This window comes from Sorex araneus, chromosome 9 (assembly GCF_027595985.1).
Source record: "Sorex araneus isolate mSorAra2 chromosome 9, mSorAra2.pri, whole genome shotgun sequence".
Taxonomy (NCBI): domain Eukaryota; kingdom Metazoa; phylum Chordata; class Mammalia; order Eulipotyphla; family Soricidae; genus Sorex; species Sorex araneus.
The window spans coordinates 54,370,908-54,388,283 of NC_073310.1; the positions used below are offsets into that span (position 1 = coordinate 54,370,908).

The 17,376-nt window shown below is 41.3% G+C and overlaps 1 protein-coding gene across 4 annotated transcripts in view; it reads right to left on the minus strand.

Annotated features, from left to right (window-relative positions):
* ANKRD26 (ankyrin repeat domain containing 26) overlaps positions 1-17,376 on the minus strand; it is a 70,162-nt gene that overhangs the window by 29,397 nt on the left and 23,389 nt on the right. For 2 of the 4 annotated variants that reach the window (XM_055146921.1, XM_055146924.1), the window contains 7 exons: positions 16,322-16,406; positions 11,975-12,073; positions 11,366-11,394; positions 11,202-11,274; positions 7,926-8,008; positions 2,834-2,985; positions 644-823 (listed from right to left, as the gene is read on the minus strand). In XM_055146921.1, the coding sequence (XP_055002896.1) occupies positions 644-823; positions 2,834-2,985; positions 7,926-8,008; positions 11,202-11,274; positions 11,366-11,394; positions 11,975-12,073; positions 16,322-16,406 (701 nt within the window). The remainder of the gene's footprint in view (positions 1-643; positions 824-2,833; positions 2,986-7,925; positions 8,009-11,201; positions 11,275-11,365; positions 11,395-11,974; positions 12,074-16,321; positions 16,407-17,376) is intronic. The other 2 variants (XM_055146922.1, XM_055146923.1) reach the window with 2 other exon arrangements.

The window sequence follows — 17,376 nt, forward strand, 5'->3', positions numbered from 1 at the left end:
TCTAATCTTTCAAGGATAGGTGCTATAATCAACAACTTTCTAAAAATTGGAAATGCTTTCCCACACTCTTGCAGCATTTACGTACCCCAGGGCCTCTAAGCACCAAGCACCTCACACTGCCAGCAGTAGTCCAAACACCGAAAGATAATATGGAAGGAGGTGGGGTGGTGGAGGGGAGCAGGAGCATGGGGAGGAAGAGGAGGAGGAAGACTGGCAGCTCCCCTCTCTCTTTCTATTTCTTTTCCCACTGTAGGGCATTAGACCCAGGATCTCACACACGCCAGGTGCACACACACGCCTGGGCCCCATCCCCAGCCTTAGAAGCTCCCATTTTAACACAAAAATAAGTAAGACTCACTTCATCTCTACATTCTTCCTAAGTCACCACTTTTCTATTGCCTCTCCTGGTAAATCTTCGCCTCTAAAGGAGCTGGCTGCATTTACTATGAATTACCGAAAGGTAACAACTTCCGGGAACAGCTCTCTGCCCACGTGACCTGTCATCTCTGGCCCGCAACTTTTTTCTGATATGGCTGGGAATTGCCTTGGTCCGTATGTTACATTACGGCATTTTATTTTCATGAGGAGTAATCACTGATCCCAAAAATTCTTTTCGAGAAAGAAAGAAGTGGTAGGATTTTACCTCTCATCCTTTTGATCTGCTTCACTTAAACTGCTGTCATCATTTTCTTCACACAGTGACTCAGCGCTGACTCGGGACTTGGGCCTCTCAAATACTAATGGAATCACAGATGCTTTGGGAGTCCAATTTTTTTCACTTTCTTTTTCTTTTATTTCCTTCATAGGCAAGCTCAAAACAATACTTTAAAAAAGTCATTAAAAAATTACTGCTTTCTAATTATTCTACTGATAAACGATTTTCATAAAATTCTAACTTTCATCTTATTCATTCATTCATTCAGTCAGTCACAAAACATGCATGAACTACCCATCACATATACAGAAATACACACTGCTCGATTCAAATACAAATATTACAATTTTCTTAACTGTGCTATAGAAGAGTTGACGGATGAAAAGTCCCTACATTTGCTTATAACTTTTCATCTGAAATGTAGGGAAGACTTCAGAGAAGAGACTAAAGAATGAAAGGAGGTCAGCAGGAAATAAAATGGAAGGAAATCCTTTTACTTAGAGATTTGAAAAAGAACACAACAATTAGACATGCAACATCCAAATGTTTCCTAAGAACTTGAAAGGAAAAGTATGAAACACGTGGAAGCAGAAGTGAGAAATGAGTCAGTAAAGAAATTGTGAGGATCTTTGCCAGACTAAAAAGCTGGACTTCCTAACTCAGGCATTGGGGTAAAAATTCGATGTAAGCCATATATTTGTCTTGTTTTTAAAAATAATGACACTGGGGCCAGAGAGATAGTACAGTGGTTAAAGCACTTGAATCTCATGGAACTGAAGCCACAATAATACTAGCATCACAGGATGGTCCCCTGAGCACAGGGTCAGGAATACTACGGCTCTGACTCAAACCATACCCTCCCCCCAAAAAAAACCCAAATAATTTTTTTTAAATCCACAATACCTTGAGGATAAGGCACAAGAAATCATCACAAAGCACAGAATAAAAAAAAATAAAACTGGGGCTGGAGCGATAGTACAGCAGGTAAGGTGTTTTGCCTTGCATGTGATGCCTCGCCTCCCATATGGTCTCCGAGCAACACCAGGAGTGATTCCTGAGTGCAGAGCCAGGAGTTAGCCCTGAGCATTGCTGACTGTGACCCCACCCCTGCACACACACACAAAAAGAAAAAAATATATAATAAAATAACAAAATTTTAAAAAGATTGTTTTTAATTTTTTTTTAGGTTACTCCCAGCTCTGCAACTCAGGAATTATCCTGGCAGTGCCCAGGTGGACCATATGGGATGCCAGGGATTGAGTGCCAGTCAGCTGCATGCAAGGCAGATGGTCTACCTGTTGTACTATCACTTCAACCCCCAAAGGAAGATTTTTAAAAACATGAGATTTATGGGACAGCATCATCATATGAGTTTCAGATGGAGAAGAAAGGGAAAAGGGGAAGAATTATTGGTTGAAAAAATAAGTCTCAGTTTGTTCCAGTCTAAAGAAGACATAAACTCAAATCAGGAAGATCAAAGAGTTAAAAACAAGTGAATAGGGGCCGGAGTGATAGCACAGCGGGTAGGGCGTTTGCCTTGCACGTGGCCGACCCGGGTTCGATCCCCGGCATCCCATATGGTCCCCCAAGCACTACCAGGAGCAATTCCTGAATTCCTGAGTGCAAAGCCAGGAGTAACCCCTGAGCATTGCTGGGTGTGACCCAAAAAGCAAATAATAATAATAATTAAAAAAATTTAAAAAATAAGTGAATAATAACAATAATCCCAAATAGAAGAACACTGAGACACACTGTAATTAAAATGCCAAAGGCCAATGATAGTAGACTTTTAAAAGCATCGAAAAAAAGCAGGCTCACTATCAGGGAACCTCTCAAAGACACAGAATGAAAAGAAATTAATGTGAATTATTTAATTCATATTAAATGAAATTCCACAGACAAGAAGAGAATAGTAGGGGTCCCAGAGCAACAGTACAGTGCGAAGGGCACTTGCTCTACACACATCTGACCTGGGTTTGATTCCCAGCATCTCCTATGGTCCCCTGAGATCTGCCAGGAGTAATTCTTGAGTCCAGACCCAGAAGGAAACCCTGAACATCGGCAGGTCTGGCACCTCCCAAAATTCCCAAGATTTTGCTTTACAGGAAAATAATACTTGTATACTATTAAATACTGCTATGCAGAATATATATTTTAAATTCTACTATATAGGTTTACCTATCAGAATCTTCATTCTCCGAAATAGGAAACTGCTGGTTATCAGTTTTCCTGTTCTTCCTTTGCTGACTGAATCCAGCACGAGCAGCTTCATACGTGTTTTCTGATGCTTTTATTTCATTGTTTTTGGGTTTCTTCTTTTCTTCCTCAATCTTAAAAAAAAGTTTGTTACTAAGGACAATTTTTTAAAAAATTCTGTGTTTTCAGTAAGTTTATCATTTAGCCTATTCTTAATGTGTAAAATTCTTTCTGTGCTTACTTAAGTCTTCATTAGACTGGGAGAAACAGAAAAATAACAGAACCAAGACACTAGTAAAGACTAACAGTTAACTGTGCAGAGGCAAGATCCCAGAGCTTCCTTCACCTGTCAATTTTTTTTTGCTTTTTGGGTCACACCCAACAGTGCACAGGGGTTACTCCTGGCTCTGCACTCAGGAATTATTCCTGGCAGTTCTGGGGAACCATATGGGATGCTGGGAATCGAACCCGGGTCGGCCGCGTGCAAGGCAAACGCCCTACCCGCTGTGCTATCGCTCCAGTCCCTCCTCACCTGTCAATTCTTACAATTTGTCTTTTCATTTAGACCTGGGGATACCAAAAAAAGAATCGATCTTCACCAAAGTGTACTATAATACAGGGAGTGAAATGAAATTGATATGTTACTAGTAGAATTCTGAAAACAAAAGTGCTTCTGAGATTTCACATTCAACAACCAGGAAATGGGATACCTTGATAGTACAAAAGTAATTGTCAACAAGAATAGACAAAGAAAAGTCAAATATATCCCAGACTCCTGCAGGGGCATTACCGAATATCCTGTGTTGCTGAACCAAATCTCCAGCACAGAGAGTCAGATAAATTACCCCCTATAATCACCACATTCATCAAAGTCTCACTGCGACAAAGGAATTTGCTGAGTTAGCTGGGGAAAATAGGCTCAATTGAGAGATGGCATCACTAGATTTTTGGCAATATTCCAAACTTAGACACTAAAAAAAGTTTTTCTTTTCTTTGGTACTAACATTAAAATTTTTTTCTACCTACGAGATAATACATGCCAAGACTTACCATAATTAAACAATGTAATGAGAAAGTTTGACTTAACAGAACCACATGAGAGTAATGAAACAGAAAACAACAGACTTTATCCATTTGATATAAAAAATTCTCAAGTAGCCAAGATGAAATTCTAAGTTCTAAGTGTTGGTCTAAGAGCAGATTAAAACTGTACATTCTAAAGCACAATATAAACTTTTAACTGAGACTATTTACTTATTGCTTCCTTCCCATTTTATCTGGTACCCCAGTTCCTCCTCATTTGAGGAGAAATTTGACAGAAGACTTAGGTTGATTCAGAACAAAAATGGTGAGAATTCTTAGAATGTTCTTAGAATTCTTAGAATAGAGGAAATCCAGACATAATCACATACTCAAACAACCCCATTGTAGGTGTGAGTTGTTTTCATAAGTTGAAAATCAGAATGGATGAGATCTATGATAGGGGGGAAAAAAAACAGAGCAGCGGCAAGGGCACCTCTACCTCTTTTTGCAGTTCAACTTTCACTTTTTCCAAAGCCAGGAATTTAACTTGCAAAATGCCTATCTCATTCTTAAACCTCTGTACGTCTTGCTGTAGTTCTTCATTTAGATATGGTTTTGATGCTCTGTGACTACATGGGAGAGGAAAACTCAAGGTTTCTAGTACCAGGTCCAGGTTCATGGTTTTGAAATTATTAACACCATAATTATCTGCACAGATTGGCATATGGAGTAAATCTTGCATTCGTTTTGTTTCTTTACAAGTGTCTGTATCAGCAGAAATTTTGTGCTCTTTTATTTGAATCATGCTCATTTCACTGAAGTGGGAGAGCCACAAATCAAAAACGCTTTTTGGATCACTAGACTGTGGCAAATGGCAGTCTTCATCCGCCTCAAACGGAACTATGGGGTTCCTTATTTTTTCACTTCCTGTATCACTATAAAAGCTCTCCTCGGTTTTGTTAAAATGATCAGCATCTAGTATGTTACCATTTTCACAGTCTAATTTGTTTTCACTTAAATGAAAAACAGAAGATGACTGGCAAGCAAATTCCAGGGACCCGTGAATGAGATGGAAAGATATTTTCCAGGCTGGGCTCTTTCTGTTCAGGAAATGCCTGATACACCACTGGGACTGATACTCCAAATGCATCTTTTTCCTCACAAGCAATTTGTCATATCAGAAGATATTTCCTTCAAGTTTCCTCCTTCTTTGGAGTTACGTGGTTCTTCCTTAGGACAAGCAGTGATTTCACGTTTTTCATGGTCAAATTGGTGCTTTAACTCATTTGCGACGAGTTTTAATTGATTTTCCCACTCTAATAGGCCTTGTTTGGTGCACATTTCCTCATGCTTTTGCACACTGGGAAGTTCTGAATACAGTCATAGACTCCCGAGACATCTTTTGCAGATGTAAAAGTGGAACACTAATTTGTCTGGTCTGATTTTCAGAAGTCTTTTCTCTCAGGGTGCATGTTTGTAAAATAACTTTAGCCTTAGGTTAATCAAGTACAGACAAAGAAAACTTAGAAAATAATCCAAATGTAACCATTAAATGTCACAATCTATATTTATAAGTTTCTGATTCACTTGACTAGAGATTTTTTTTTTTGTTTTTGCTTTTGTGCCAGACCCTGCTGTGCTCAGGGTTTACTCCTAACTCTGTGCTCATAGATCACTCCTGGTGGTGGTTGGGGGACCATATGAGAGGCCAAGGAGTGAACCCTGCATGGCTGTGTGTAAGACAAATGCCCCACCCACTATACTATCACTCCGGCCTATTGACTATAGAATCTGTCATACCCTAAAACAGGACCAAAAACCCAGCAAGCTGAACTGTCATTGTAGCACTGCTGTCCCGTTATTCATTGATTTGCTCGAGCGGGCACCAGTAATGTCTCCATTGTGAGACTTGTTACTGTTTTTGGCATATTGAATATCCCATGGGTAGCTTGCCAGGCTCTGCCATGCAAAATCTGTCATTATTGGCTAAATTTAACATTTGATTATGTTGTCAGCCAAGAATTAGGAGATCATTTTTTATATTGCAAAATCTTTCTCCCTTAAAAAAAAAACCCTCTCCTGAGGCCAATGAGATAGCTGAGATCTGAAGCACACATTTTGCCTCCTGAGACCAATCTTAGCACCACATGGTTCCCCTGAGCACCAAAGCTACTCCCCTGAGTACCACCAGGTGTGTCCAAAAACAAACAAAAATCTCACCTCATCATACCTTAAATGTTAAACCATTAAAGGTACATTTTAGGTACACTTAAGGTCAACAGGTAATTTAGAAATGATTAGGACCCAAGATCAATTAAGATCAGTGAGAATAGCAAGTTACTAAATTAGGTAAAATTACATATTATGATAGCGTGGTGCATCAAAAGTTATCATTTTACAGAGTTTATGGTGCTTGCCTTGAATTCGGCCAACTCCAGTTCAATTCCAACACCACATATGACCTCCCAACACTGCCAGGAGTAATCTCTGAACACAGAACCAGGAGTAAGGCCTAGAGGTGGCCCAACTAGAGGTGGCCCAACTCCATGCCCCCTACAAAAAAGAATCAAAAGTGAATGTCTTGCATCTAGTTCTAATAGGGGCTGGAGCAATAGCACAGCAGGTAGGGCATTTGCCTTGCATGCAGCCAACCCGGGTTCGATTCCTCTGCCCCCCTCGGAGAGCCCAGCGAACTGCCGAGAATATCTCACCCGCACGGCAGAGCCTAGCAAGCTACCCGTGGCATATTCGATATGACAAAACCAGTAACAAGTCTCACAATGGAGACACTACTGGTGCCTGCTCGAGCAAATCGATGAGCAATGGGATGACAGTGATACAGTGATATACACTCATGAGAGTCGATTTGAAAATTTTAAAAAATTCACTGATTTCCTACACTAAAATTAATAATGATATATATTTTTTTAATTTGGGGGGCACACCCATGCTGTATTCAGGTCTTACTCCTGCCTCTGCACTCAGTGATCACTCCTGGAGAGGGCTTGGGGGAAACCATATGGGATGCTGGGATTGAGCCACTTGCAAGGCAAAAGCCTTACCCATTACACTCTCTCTCCACCCCTAAGGTTATTCTTTTACATCCAAACAACAAAAGTGCTATAGTAGAAGGTGTTATTGTTTTTGATAAGCAACTGAGTTTATTTATGAACCAATATGTTCCCCAAATCGAGGACTCTAGAGAGATCACAGACAGAATAGAGCTTTACTCTCGGCATTAGTGACTGGAACATACACCTGAAGTGTGGAATCACTGGAGACGATGACTCCACTCTAAAGGTCCAACTTAGTGTCCTCACCGCGTCATTCGTCAGAATTTCCACTGCTTAGTCATATGGTTCCGTATGTGACGCTACCTTCTTAATTGTGTATGGAATTACAAAAATAGAAGAAGCACATAATATTCAAGAAAAATTTCTCTTTTGAGGATAACGTTTACCAAAAAGTCACTCTATATTCTAACAATATTCTGTGTTGGTTTCTGTGTTTCTGTTTTCAGGCTGCACCTGGCTGTGCTCGGGGCCTTATCCAGGCTTTACACTCAGAGACCACTGGCAAGGCAAGTGCCCTCCCTGCTGTGCTACTGCTTCACCCCAAATTCTATGTTTTAACTAGTTAAAATGAAATATCAAGAGGCAAGGGACAAGGCTTAGCTGTAGAGTGTCTGTGGTGTATGTGTGAAGCCCTAGATTTGATCCCTAGATCCATAAAAATGAAAATAAACTAAAAAGGGAGTATCACACCCAGCTGTGCTTAGGACTTACTCCTGGCTCTGTGCTTAGAGATCACTCCTGCAGGGCTTGGGGGGGACCATATGGGGCGCCGGGATTGAACCCAAATTGGTCACATGCAAGGCAAATGCCCTACCTGCTATACTATCACTACAGCCCCAATAAAGAGCTAAAGATTAAATCACAATCAAATTTTAAAAGACTAATCTTAAACATAATTCCACGTGTACTATGCTATATTACTAAAGCATAGAAAACAATATAAAACTAAAAATGTAAGTTTAAAAATATCATCATACCTGTGAGTAGCTATTTTCACTTCCATTGAGTCTTTCTTGAGTCTCGTCCAATGTCATGTCTAAGTTTAGTTCAGGTGACAAATCTAAATATTTATTGAAATGAACTATTTAGAACGGTTAGATAAAAGCTATAGCCTCAATAAAAACAGACAATGACATTTACTGAGCTTTAACTGTGCTTAATTTTACTTCTTTAAGAACTATTTCTGGGGCTGGAGTGATAGCACAGCCGGTAGGGCATTTGCCTTGCACGAGGCCGGCCCGGGTTTGATTCCCAGCATCCCATATGGTTCCCTGAGCACCGCCAGGGGTAATTCCTGAGTGCAGAACCAGGAGTGACCCCTGTGAATCACTGAGTATGACCCAAAAAGAAAAAAAAAAAAGAACTATTTCTAACTGGGACCATAAAGACATCCCTTAGCCCACTATGCTCTTTCCAGCACCAAAAGAGTTTAAAGTATATAAAGTCCCATTGTATTCGCTACTTCATAGCAGCACCATTTTAACAATACAGTAAGCTTCAACTACAGTACCATTCACAACTTCAAAAATAATTTTTATGGGGGTGAGTGAGAAAGTACAGTGGGTAAGACATTTAGTGACTGGCAATACACACATGGCCAACCCAGGTTAGATCCCCAGCATCCTATATGGTTCCCCAAGCACTGCAGGGAGTAATTTCTGAGTGCAGAGCCAGGAGTAACCCCTGAGCATTGCTTGGTGTGACCCCAAAAGCTAAATAAATAGATATTCTATGCTGTTATCTTTTCTTCAGTGCTATCTTAGCTCTTTATAGATTTTTCATGTGTATCTTCACTATCTAAAGATTTTTCTTTACAAGTGTGTTTCCTTTTCTAGACTACAGGGGATAGTGTCTTGAATCATCTCCAGACTCTGGGGAGATAAAAATGGAATTAAGGAGCTGGCCTTATATGTGGCTAACCCTGGTTCCATCCCAGGCATAGCATATGGTCCCTTGAGTAGCACCCGGAGTGACCCCTGAGCACAGAGCCAGGAATGAACACCACCAGGTGTGGGCCCCAACAGAAATAAGAGCATTCATCTCTGGATGAACAGACTTTGTAAGCCATACTCAAAGGGGTAGAGGCTAGGAAAGGCAGAGAGAATGTGCGGTTAGGGTGTGACAGGGTCAAGAAACATCCAATAGGGTAAATATTTGCCTAAAACACATGGACTAATGAGGGAGGCATCAATCATCAGCTATTTGGAAGGCCAGAGAATAGAAAAGGCTCTTTTGTGTCATGGAGGGTGTTTTTGTTTTGTTTTGTTTGGGGGTCAAATCCAGCAGTGCTCAGGGCTTACTCCTGGCAAGTGTCCCACCTACTATACCATCTGGCCCTGCTTTATTGAGTCTGACTGCAGTCAGACTACAAAAGCCTCATTAGTAATTATGAGATGCTGAATAATGAACATATTTTAAAGTGTAAGTGGTTTAATTAACATATTGTAAGTGTAATTAATTAACATATGTTAAAATGATATATAGATATGACTATAAATATAGATACGCAGTTATTTGTTGCTTTTTGCAGTGCAAGGGATCAGACCCAGGTAGTGTACTTTACCACTGGAGTCACAGTCCTGTAACGGCCAACAGTTATATTTTCATTTGAAATAGAACACTCCAAAGGTAAAAAGGGATTGAGTCTGAGAGGCATATAAATAAAAGAAAACAAACTAAAATACAATGATTCAAAACGAAAATTTAGCAGGCGTGAAATAGTGAAAATTCAGCAGGCCTGAAATCAGGGAATGTTTCCAAAAGTGTTTAGGATATAAAGTTATCAGAGTTTAGTACAGAATATTTACCTAATGAAAATGCAAATTTTAGGTCCCTGGTGAAATCATTAAAGTTAAAACACAACTGACATACTAGCAAATGAAGCTTTACTTTGGATAACGCATTTAAAACTATTGGACAAATCTTAGTATCTAATGAAAAACTTCTCAGACTTCCCTAAGAAGTAGTTTCCAATTGGCAAATTGGGGGCAACAAAATGTAAAAGGAAAAAAATCTGGGGCTAGAGAGATACTGCAGTGATAAATCAGTGGCCCTGCACACAGCCAATCCCAATCTGATCTCCAGATCCAAATAGGTCCCCTGGGCACCGCCAGGAGTGACCCCTAAGCACCAAGCTAGGTGTAGGCCTTTCACACTGCCACCGGGTGTGGTCCCAAACCCCAAACCTCACCCTCCCATCCACCAAGTAGAAATATCTGAGTTAATGTTTATATATATATATATACATATATATATATATATATTGCCCCTTTTTGGGTCACACCCGGCAATACACAAGGGTTACTCCTGGCTCATGCACTCGGGAATCACTCCTGGCGGTGCTTGGAGGACTGTATGAGATGCTGGGAATCGAACCCGGGTCAACCACATGCAAGGCATATCTAAGAAACAATATTATAGTAAGTTTTCAATGCCCTATCCGCTGTGCTATGGCTCCAGCCCCAGTGTTTATATTTTTAAAATCTCTCTTAAGTAGCTGAGAGAGTACAGGGGGGTAGGGCACCCACCTTACATGTGGCTAACTCAAATTCAATCCCTCGCATCCCACATGGTCCCCTGAGCCCCACAGTGGTAATTCCTGAATGCAGTGCCAGGAGTAACCCCTGAGTCTGCCAGGTGTGGCCCCAAAACAAAAATAAAAACAAAAATTTCCCTTAAGGGGATGGAGCAAAAGTACAGCCTGTGGGCTTTGTACGAGGCCAACCAGGATTCAATCCCCAGCACCAGATATGGTCCCCAGAGCCAGCCAAGTGTGTTTCCTGAGAGCAGAGCCACGAGTAAGCCCTGAGCACCACTAGGTGTGGCTCAAAAAACAAAATAAAACAAGAAAATATTTTTAAACTTGCAAAATCACTGTATCACTGCCATCCTGTTGCTCATCGATTTGCTCGAGCGGGCACCAGTAATGTCTCCAGTGTGAGACTTGTTACTGTTTTTGGCATATCGAATACACCATGGGGAGCTTGCCAGGCTCTTCTGTGTGGGCGGGATACTCTCGGTAGCTTGCCAGGCTCTCCGAGAGGGACGGAGAAATCGAACCCCAGTCAACCGAGTGCAAGGCAAATGCCCTACCCACTGTGCTCAATTTGTAAAAATATTTTATTTAAATATGGATGCCAACAGACATCTTAATTACTTATGTCAAATCCTTCCAATAACTGAAAAAAAAGATAGAAGAATATTATAAATCATTTCAAATATTTTAGTGTACCTCTTTACAGAGTTAAATTTACCTGGTGGAGATGTTTGAGCATCCTTTATTTCTACTATTTTATTAGAAACAGAATCTTTCAGTTCAATAGAAGGCTGAATGGATTTAAAACAAGATCATTAATAAATGATGCAAATCTGATAAAAAAAAATCTTTACTTAATAATTCAAAAGTAAAAGGTATTACCTTCAAGTGATGGTAATTTTCAAACAAATCTATAAAGCAAATGGGACACAATCAATTGTACATAAATATAAATCCCGGCCACAATGACATGCTGAGTAAGTAGCGAGCTGAGTACCATGCTTAGCTGCAGAAATGATTGCACCTCATTTTAGTGGTTAGTTTAGAAAGAAATGTGAATTCATTACAATACTGAAGAAAAAAGAGCAATACAGATCTCACAAAGCATGCACTTAGGTTTCAAAGGGTCACGGGGCAAATGACCAGAACTGAAATACAGAAATACGCACAGATGAACGTGAGCATGCTGATGGGAACAAAAGTGATTATTAATCAGGACAAACGATGGCCCTGAGTAGGGAAATGTGAAATCTGATGGACAAACACAGCAGCATTATTTTTAATGCAGAACATAAGAATCATTTAAAGTATTATACTACAAGTATTTATCATGTCCTTCAATTTGTTCCATAATGGAGCAAGTACGTAATGGTGATGGCAGTCCATCAAACATATAACTCACTTCTCTTCAGAGAGAGTGTTATGAGAGACTGGCTTGGACATACACTTGTAGAATAATAGCTGATAAAAGCATTCATTTTTTTTTCATACCCAGGGGGGCTACTGGAATGCCTATATTTCTTGTATCTTCTACTTTAGCCATCTTAAAGTTGCTTAATCCACTCATGCAAGAAGGAATATAAAACATATCTAAGAAACAATATTATAGTAAGTTTTCAATAATTGAAATACCAAAAAGAAAAAAATAAATTGCCAAAGAATCACTGTATCACTGTCATCCTGTTGCTCATCGATTTGTTCGAGTGGACACAGTAACGTCTCCATTTTGAGACTTGTTTTCTTATTTTTTCTTTTAGCTTTTTTTGTCACACCCGGTGATGCTCAGGGGTTACTACTGGCTCTGCACTCAGGAATTACTCCTGGCAGTGCGTGGGAGACCATATGAGATGCCAGAAATCTAACCTGGGTCAGTCACATACAAGGCAAATACCCTGCCCACTGTACTATCATCCTGGTGACTCTTATTTTGTTGTTTTGGGGGCACACTCAATGGTGCCCAGACGTTATTCCTGGCTCTGCAATCAGGAATTACACCTGGGGATGTTCAGCGGATGATATGGGGTGCCAGGGATCAAACCCAGGTCAGCTGAGTGCAAGGCAAATGCACTACCCATTCCAGCCCTCATGCTAGTCTTTAGAGAAAATGTTTATGAAATAATTATCTTATCAAATATCAGCCATCATAGGAAAGAAGACCAGTCAGAACAATGAATTAGCAATAGAAAATCTGTCTTTCATGCCTGTCTCATAGCTGAAGAGAAAAAATGAATGGCTAAAGTTTATTCCAATTCCAACACTGTCCCACAGAAGCATGTCCTGTTTCTGTGCCAACTTACAGAAGTCATCTATAGTGAGTTCTCATCAACTTCAAGATGACATGGCAGGCGGAGGCTAAGTGCACATTCTGCAGGCAGAGAGCCTGCGTTCTGTCCGTAGCACTCACAGACCCCTCAGCCGCACTCCCCAGCAACTCATCCAGGAACATACCCCGAGCACTGCCAGATATGGCTCAAAAAGTGCACATCCCCCTCCAACCAGCACATATAAAAACATCACTGAGTTAACACCTTGCTTTCCTCCCTCCTTTCTTTCACTATCCCTCTTCCTCTTCAAAAATAACTTCTGGATGTGCGATCTTGATTTCCCATCCCCTTTTTGTTGTTGTTTCTGTTTTGGTGCCACACCTTGCAGTGCTCAGGGCTTACTCCTGGCTCTGTGCTCAGGGATCACACCTGGGGGTGCTCAGGAGACCATCATTGGTGCCAGAGATCAAACCTGGGTAGGGCTGCATGGAAGGCAAGTGCCTTACCTGCTGTGCTCCCCCTCCAGGTCCAATTCTTACCCCTTTGTGTTCTTTGTTTTTTGTTTGTTTGTTTGTTTGTTTTTGGACCACACAGTTGGCAGTCAGGATTTACTTCTGACTCTGTGCTCAGGGATCACTCCTAGGAGTGATGAGAGGAATTTATGCGGTGCTGGTGGGGGAACCCACGGGGGTTCACATGCAAGGCAAGAGCCTAACCCCTGCACTATCTCTCCAGTCCCCTTTTGTGCTCTTTATCTAGATCATCCAACCCATTTATCTAGATCATCCCTACCCATTTCACCTTTCCTTATTTCATTTCCCATTTCCCAACCATTTCACCTTTCCTTATTTCATTTCCCATTTCCCAACCATTTCACCTTTCCTTATTTAGCCGTAGGATCGGGCACCTAAAATTTTGAACTCTTCATGGATTTGGTGCCAATTGGTTATAACTATGCTCAAAATTAAAACCAAAGGATGCTTTTCTGGGGCTGGTGAGATAGGAGGTAAGGTGCTGGCCTTGCATGCAGTCAACCCTGGTTCCATCCCTGGTACCTCACCACTGAGTGGGCCAAAAATCACGAATCACGAATCACGAAATCCCCGTTAATCGTCAATTTCTCGAGCGGGATCAGTAACCTCTCCATTCATCCTTTCCCTGAGATCTTAGAAGTCTCCGCTCGGCCCTCCCAAGGATGTCACACCAAGGATGTCGCACTGGAGGCTCTTTCAGGGTCAGGGGAATGAGATCCAGCTTGTTATTGGATTTAGCATATGAATACACCATGGGAAGCTTGCAAGGCTGTCCCGTTTGGGCAGGAAACTCTCAGAAGCTTGCCAGTTTCTCCCAGAGGGAGAAGTAGGCTACAAGATATCGTGCAGCCGCTTTGCAGTACCTTCATGCGTGAGGCCTGTCCGAACGTGTGGAAAGGGGCCTCGAGTATGGCTGTAGCTAGGTTCCGGTGGTCTTCAGCCACCGAGAGCTTTGCTCGGGATGGGGAGAGAAGCTGGAGCCCATCCCCCCCGAGGGGCCCCGGGGAAGACAGCCAGGCATGCGGGCAAGAGACTCTCTGAATCACTCTCTTCTGAGAGCTTGCTTTTAAGTCTCTAGGTGCTGACCATTGATGGAATTACACACACGTGAGTTCCTCTGCCGGTACCTTCATGTGTGAAGCCTGTCCAAACGTGTGGAGAGGGGCCTCAAGCATGGCTGTAGCTAGGTTCCGGTGGTCTTTGGCCGCCGGGAGCTCTGCTCGGGGTGGGGAGGGAAGCTGGAGCCCATCCCCTCCAAGGGGCCCCAGAGAAGACAGCCAGGCGTGCGGGCAAGAGATTCTCTGCTGGCCCAAAAATAAAAATGAAAAATACTTTTCCTTGACCTTTTTCTGTCTTGAAATATCTGATAACTCTTCCTCCTCACCACCCTTGCTTCTCAGCACAGCATCAATGCCTGAAGGCTGTTAGAGATGCAGAATACCATGGCGTGCAGAGAGATAAGATAGAGGGTAGGGCTTCTGCCCTACATGTGGCTGACTCATCCTGGGTTCCATCACTGGCATCCCATATAATTCCCAAGCACCACCAGGGAAAAATCAGCTCCAAAGATAAGTATTTTTAACAAGGCCCCCAGATGATTCATTAAAATCTGAGAAACTGGTCTATCCTGTGTCTTCAGTCATGTTCCTTTACCTCAATCAACAATTTTATAATCCAGCCTCAAATTCCTCTTCACCCCTCCTCAGTAACTGAAACTACATCAGAACTCATCAGCTTTTATCCTGATACTGCCTCTTTACTCTCCCCATAATTGATCTCTTCAGGTCTCTCATTTTGATCAGTATAATAATACCTTTTGAAGCAACAATCTTTCACACAACATTAAAATCATGGGGCTGGAGCGACAGTACAGCGGGCAGGGCACTTGCCTTGCAGGTAGCCAACCTAGGTTCAATCCCTGGCATCCCAGATGGTTACCTGAGCCCTACCAGGAGTGTTACCTGAACACAAAGCTAGGAGTAAACCCTGAGTATTTCTGGCTCCCAAACCAAAATGAATACATCAAGAGAATATAATCAGTACAAGCCTTGCATGACAATGATCTGGGTTCTATCTCTCGCAGAACATGCCACCTTCCCTGGCACTGCTGACAGTGGCCCCAGGCTCCTAAGCACCACTAGAGTATTGTCCCCCAAATAAATAAAGACATATATACATATATATGTCTTTATATATGTGTATATATACATATATATGTATATGTGTGTGTATATATATATGTGTGTGTGTATATATGTATATATATATATACACACACACTGTAGCACTGTAGCAGTCCTCCCATTGTTCATTGATTTGCTCAAGCAGGCACCAGTAACGTCTCCATTGTGAGACTACTTGTTACTATTTTTGGCATATCAAATACACCACCATGGGGAGCTTGCCAGACTCTGCCATGCAGGTGGGATACTTTCGGTAGCTTGCTGGGCTCTCAGAGAGGAACAGAGGAATCAAACCCGGATCAGCCGCGTATATATACATATACATATACATATATACTCCAGCCCATATATATATACATATATATTATGTGTATAAACACTGATATGAGAAACATGCTTATGTTTATCTCTACTACAGAAAATATTGCTCTGCATGATGAGCAATCTTTAATGCCATCCCAACAAGAAGAAAAACAGTAGGAGTGTAAACTTCACTTTGCTTCTCTGATAAAGTTTAGTACAGGAAGCTCAATTTTCATTTTGCCCATCTTCCCCACAGAAATCATTTTATTTTACACCTTTCACTGTATCAACTCCTGTTTCATATCACATTTTTCACACCCTGTACGCACTGCTTTTCTCATTCTTTACTACCCCTTTTCCTCTCACTTCCAGACTGTCATTGGATCTTAGAATATCCTGAAAAGCAGAAGTTGATGCCTGGTAAGAAAAGCTAGTTAGGTATACTTTATTCCTTTTTCCTTACTGAACATTTTCTTAGACCAAGAGAATACATCATATTCATGTTTTAAATCAACAATCTGTCAAATGACTTTTTAAATTAAATATAGCTCTTACCTTCTTCTTGTCCATTTCTTTCTCTTTGATCTCCAGTCTCAGATAAGTGATCAGCAAACTTCCGTGGGAGATTCTCAGCGCTACTCTGTTAAAATAATCATCAGTAATGAGCTAGCTGCATGCAGATTTCCTAATTCGTTTCTAAGAGAATATCTGAATTTCCCATTGAATTCTAAATGCAATTCAAATAATTGAATTAAGAGGCACGTGTTCTAAAAAAGCAAAGCATTTAAATAGAAACCTCACATATGCTCTCATGATCAAGTTCCTTTAATCCTCAATTTACCATTGCCTCTTCGATTCAAGCACAGAAGGAAGAAGCACTTTCACAGACCAAACACTGACTTAATGCTCATCCTTCACTTGGCAGCTTTCATCACACACTGAGATCTTTCCCAACCACTTAACTTCTACTCCAACTCCTATCCCTGCCTTAATATAAACTTCCCAATATTCTCTAAGGGGGCCGGAGTGACAGTACAGAGAGTAAGGTGCTTGCCTTGCATGTGGCCCACCCAGGTTCTATCCCCGGCATCCCATACAGTTCCCCGAGCCTACCAGGAATGATTCCTGAGTGCAGAGCCAGGAAGAAGTCCCGAGCCCCACCAACTGTGACCTAACATGACCCATTTTCTTTATATGAATCTTTGATGGTGACATGGATTCTTTACTTGCTTTTATGCTTCTATTGCTTGTACTCCTCAACTTGTACATTCAGTATCCAACTGCCTGGCACATGGTTGCTATTCAATTACAGAACTTTACTTACAGTAAAAAAAAAAAAAAAGTTTAAAATCTCCTCAAGCAGGACTCAATTACCCAATCACTGTACTCTATAGGGACAAAATATTCATATCTATGTTGCCAGTACAGAAAATTTCTAATGGTCTCTGAAAGGCAACCCAACACACAAAAAAAATCCATATATTTTTTTATTCTAACACTACTCCCCCTTTCTTGACCTTGCTCTCATTTTCTTCTTTTAAGAACTGGCCTTAACGGGGGTGGATTTTTTTTCCTCCCCACCCTGTCTTCCTGCACGGAAAGTGGCGGGC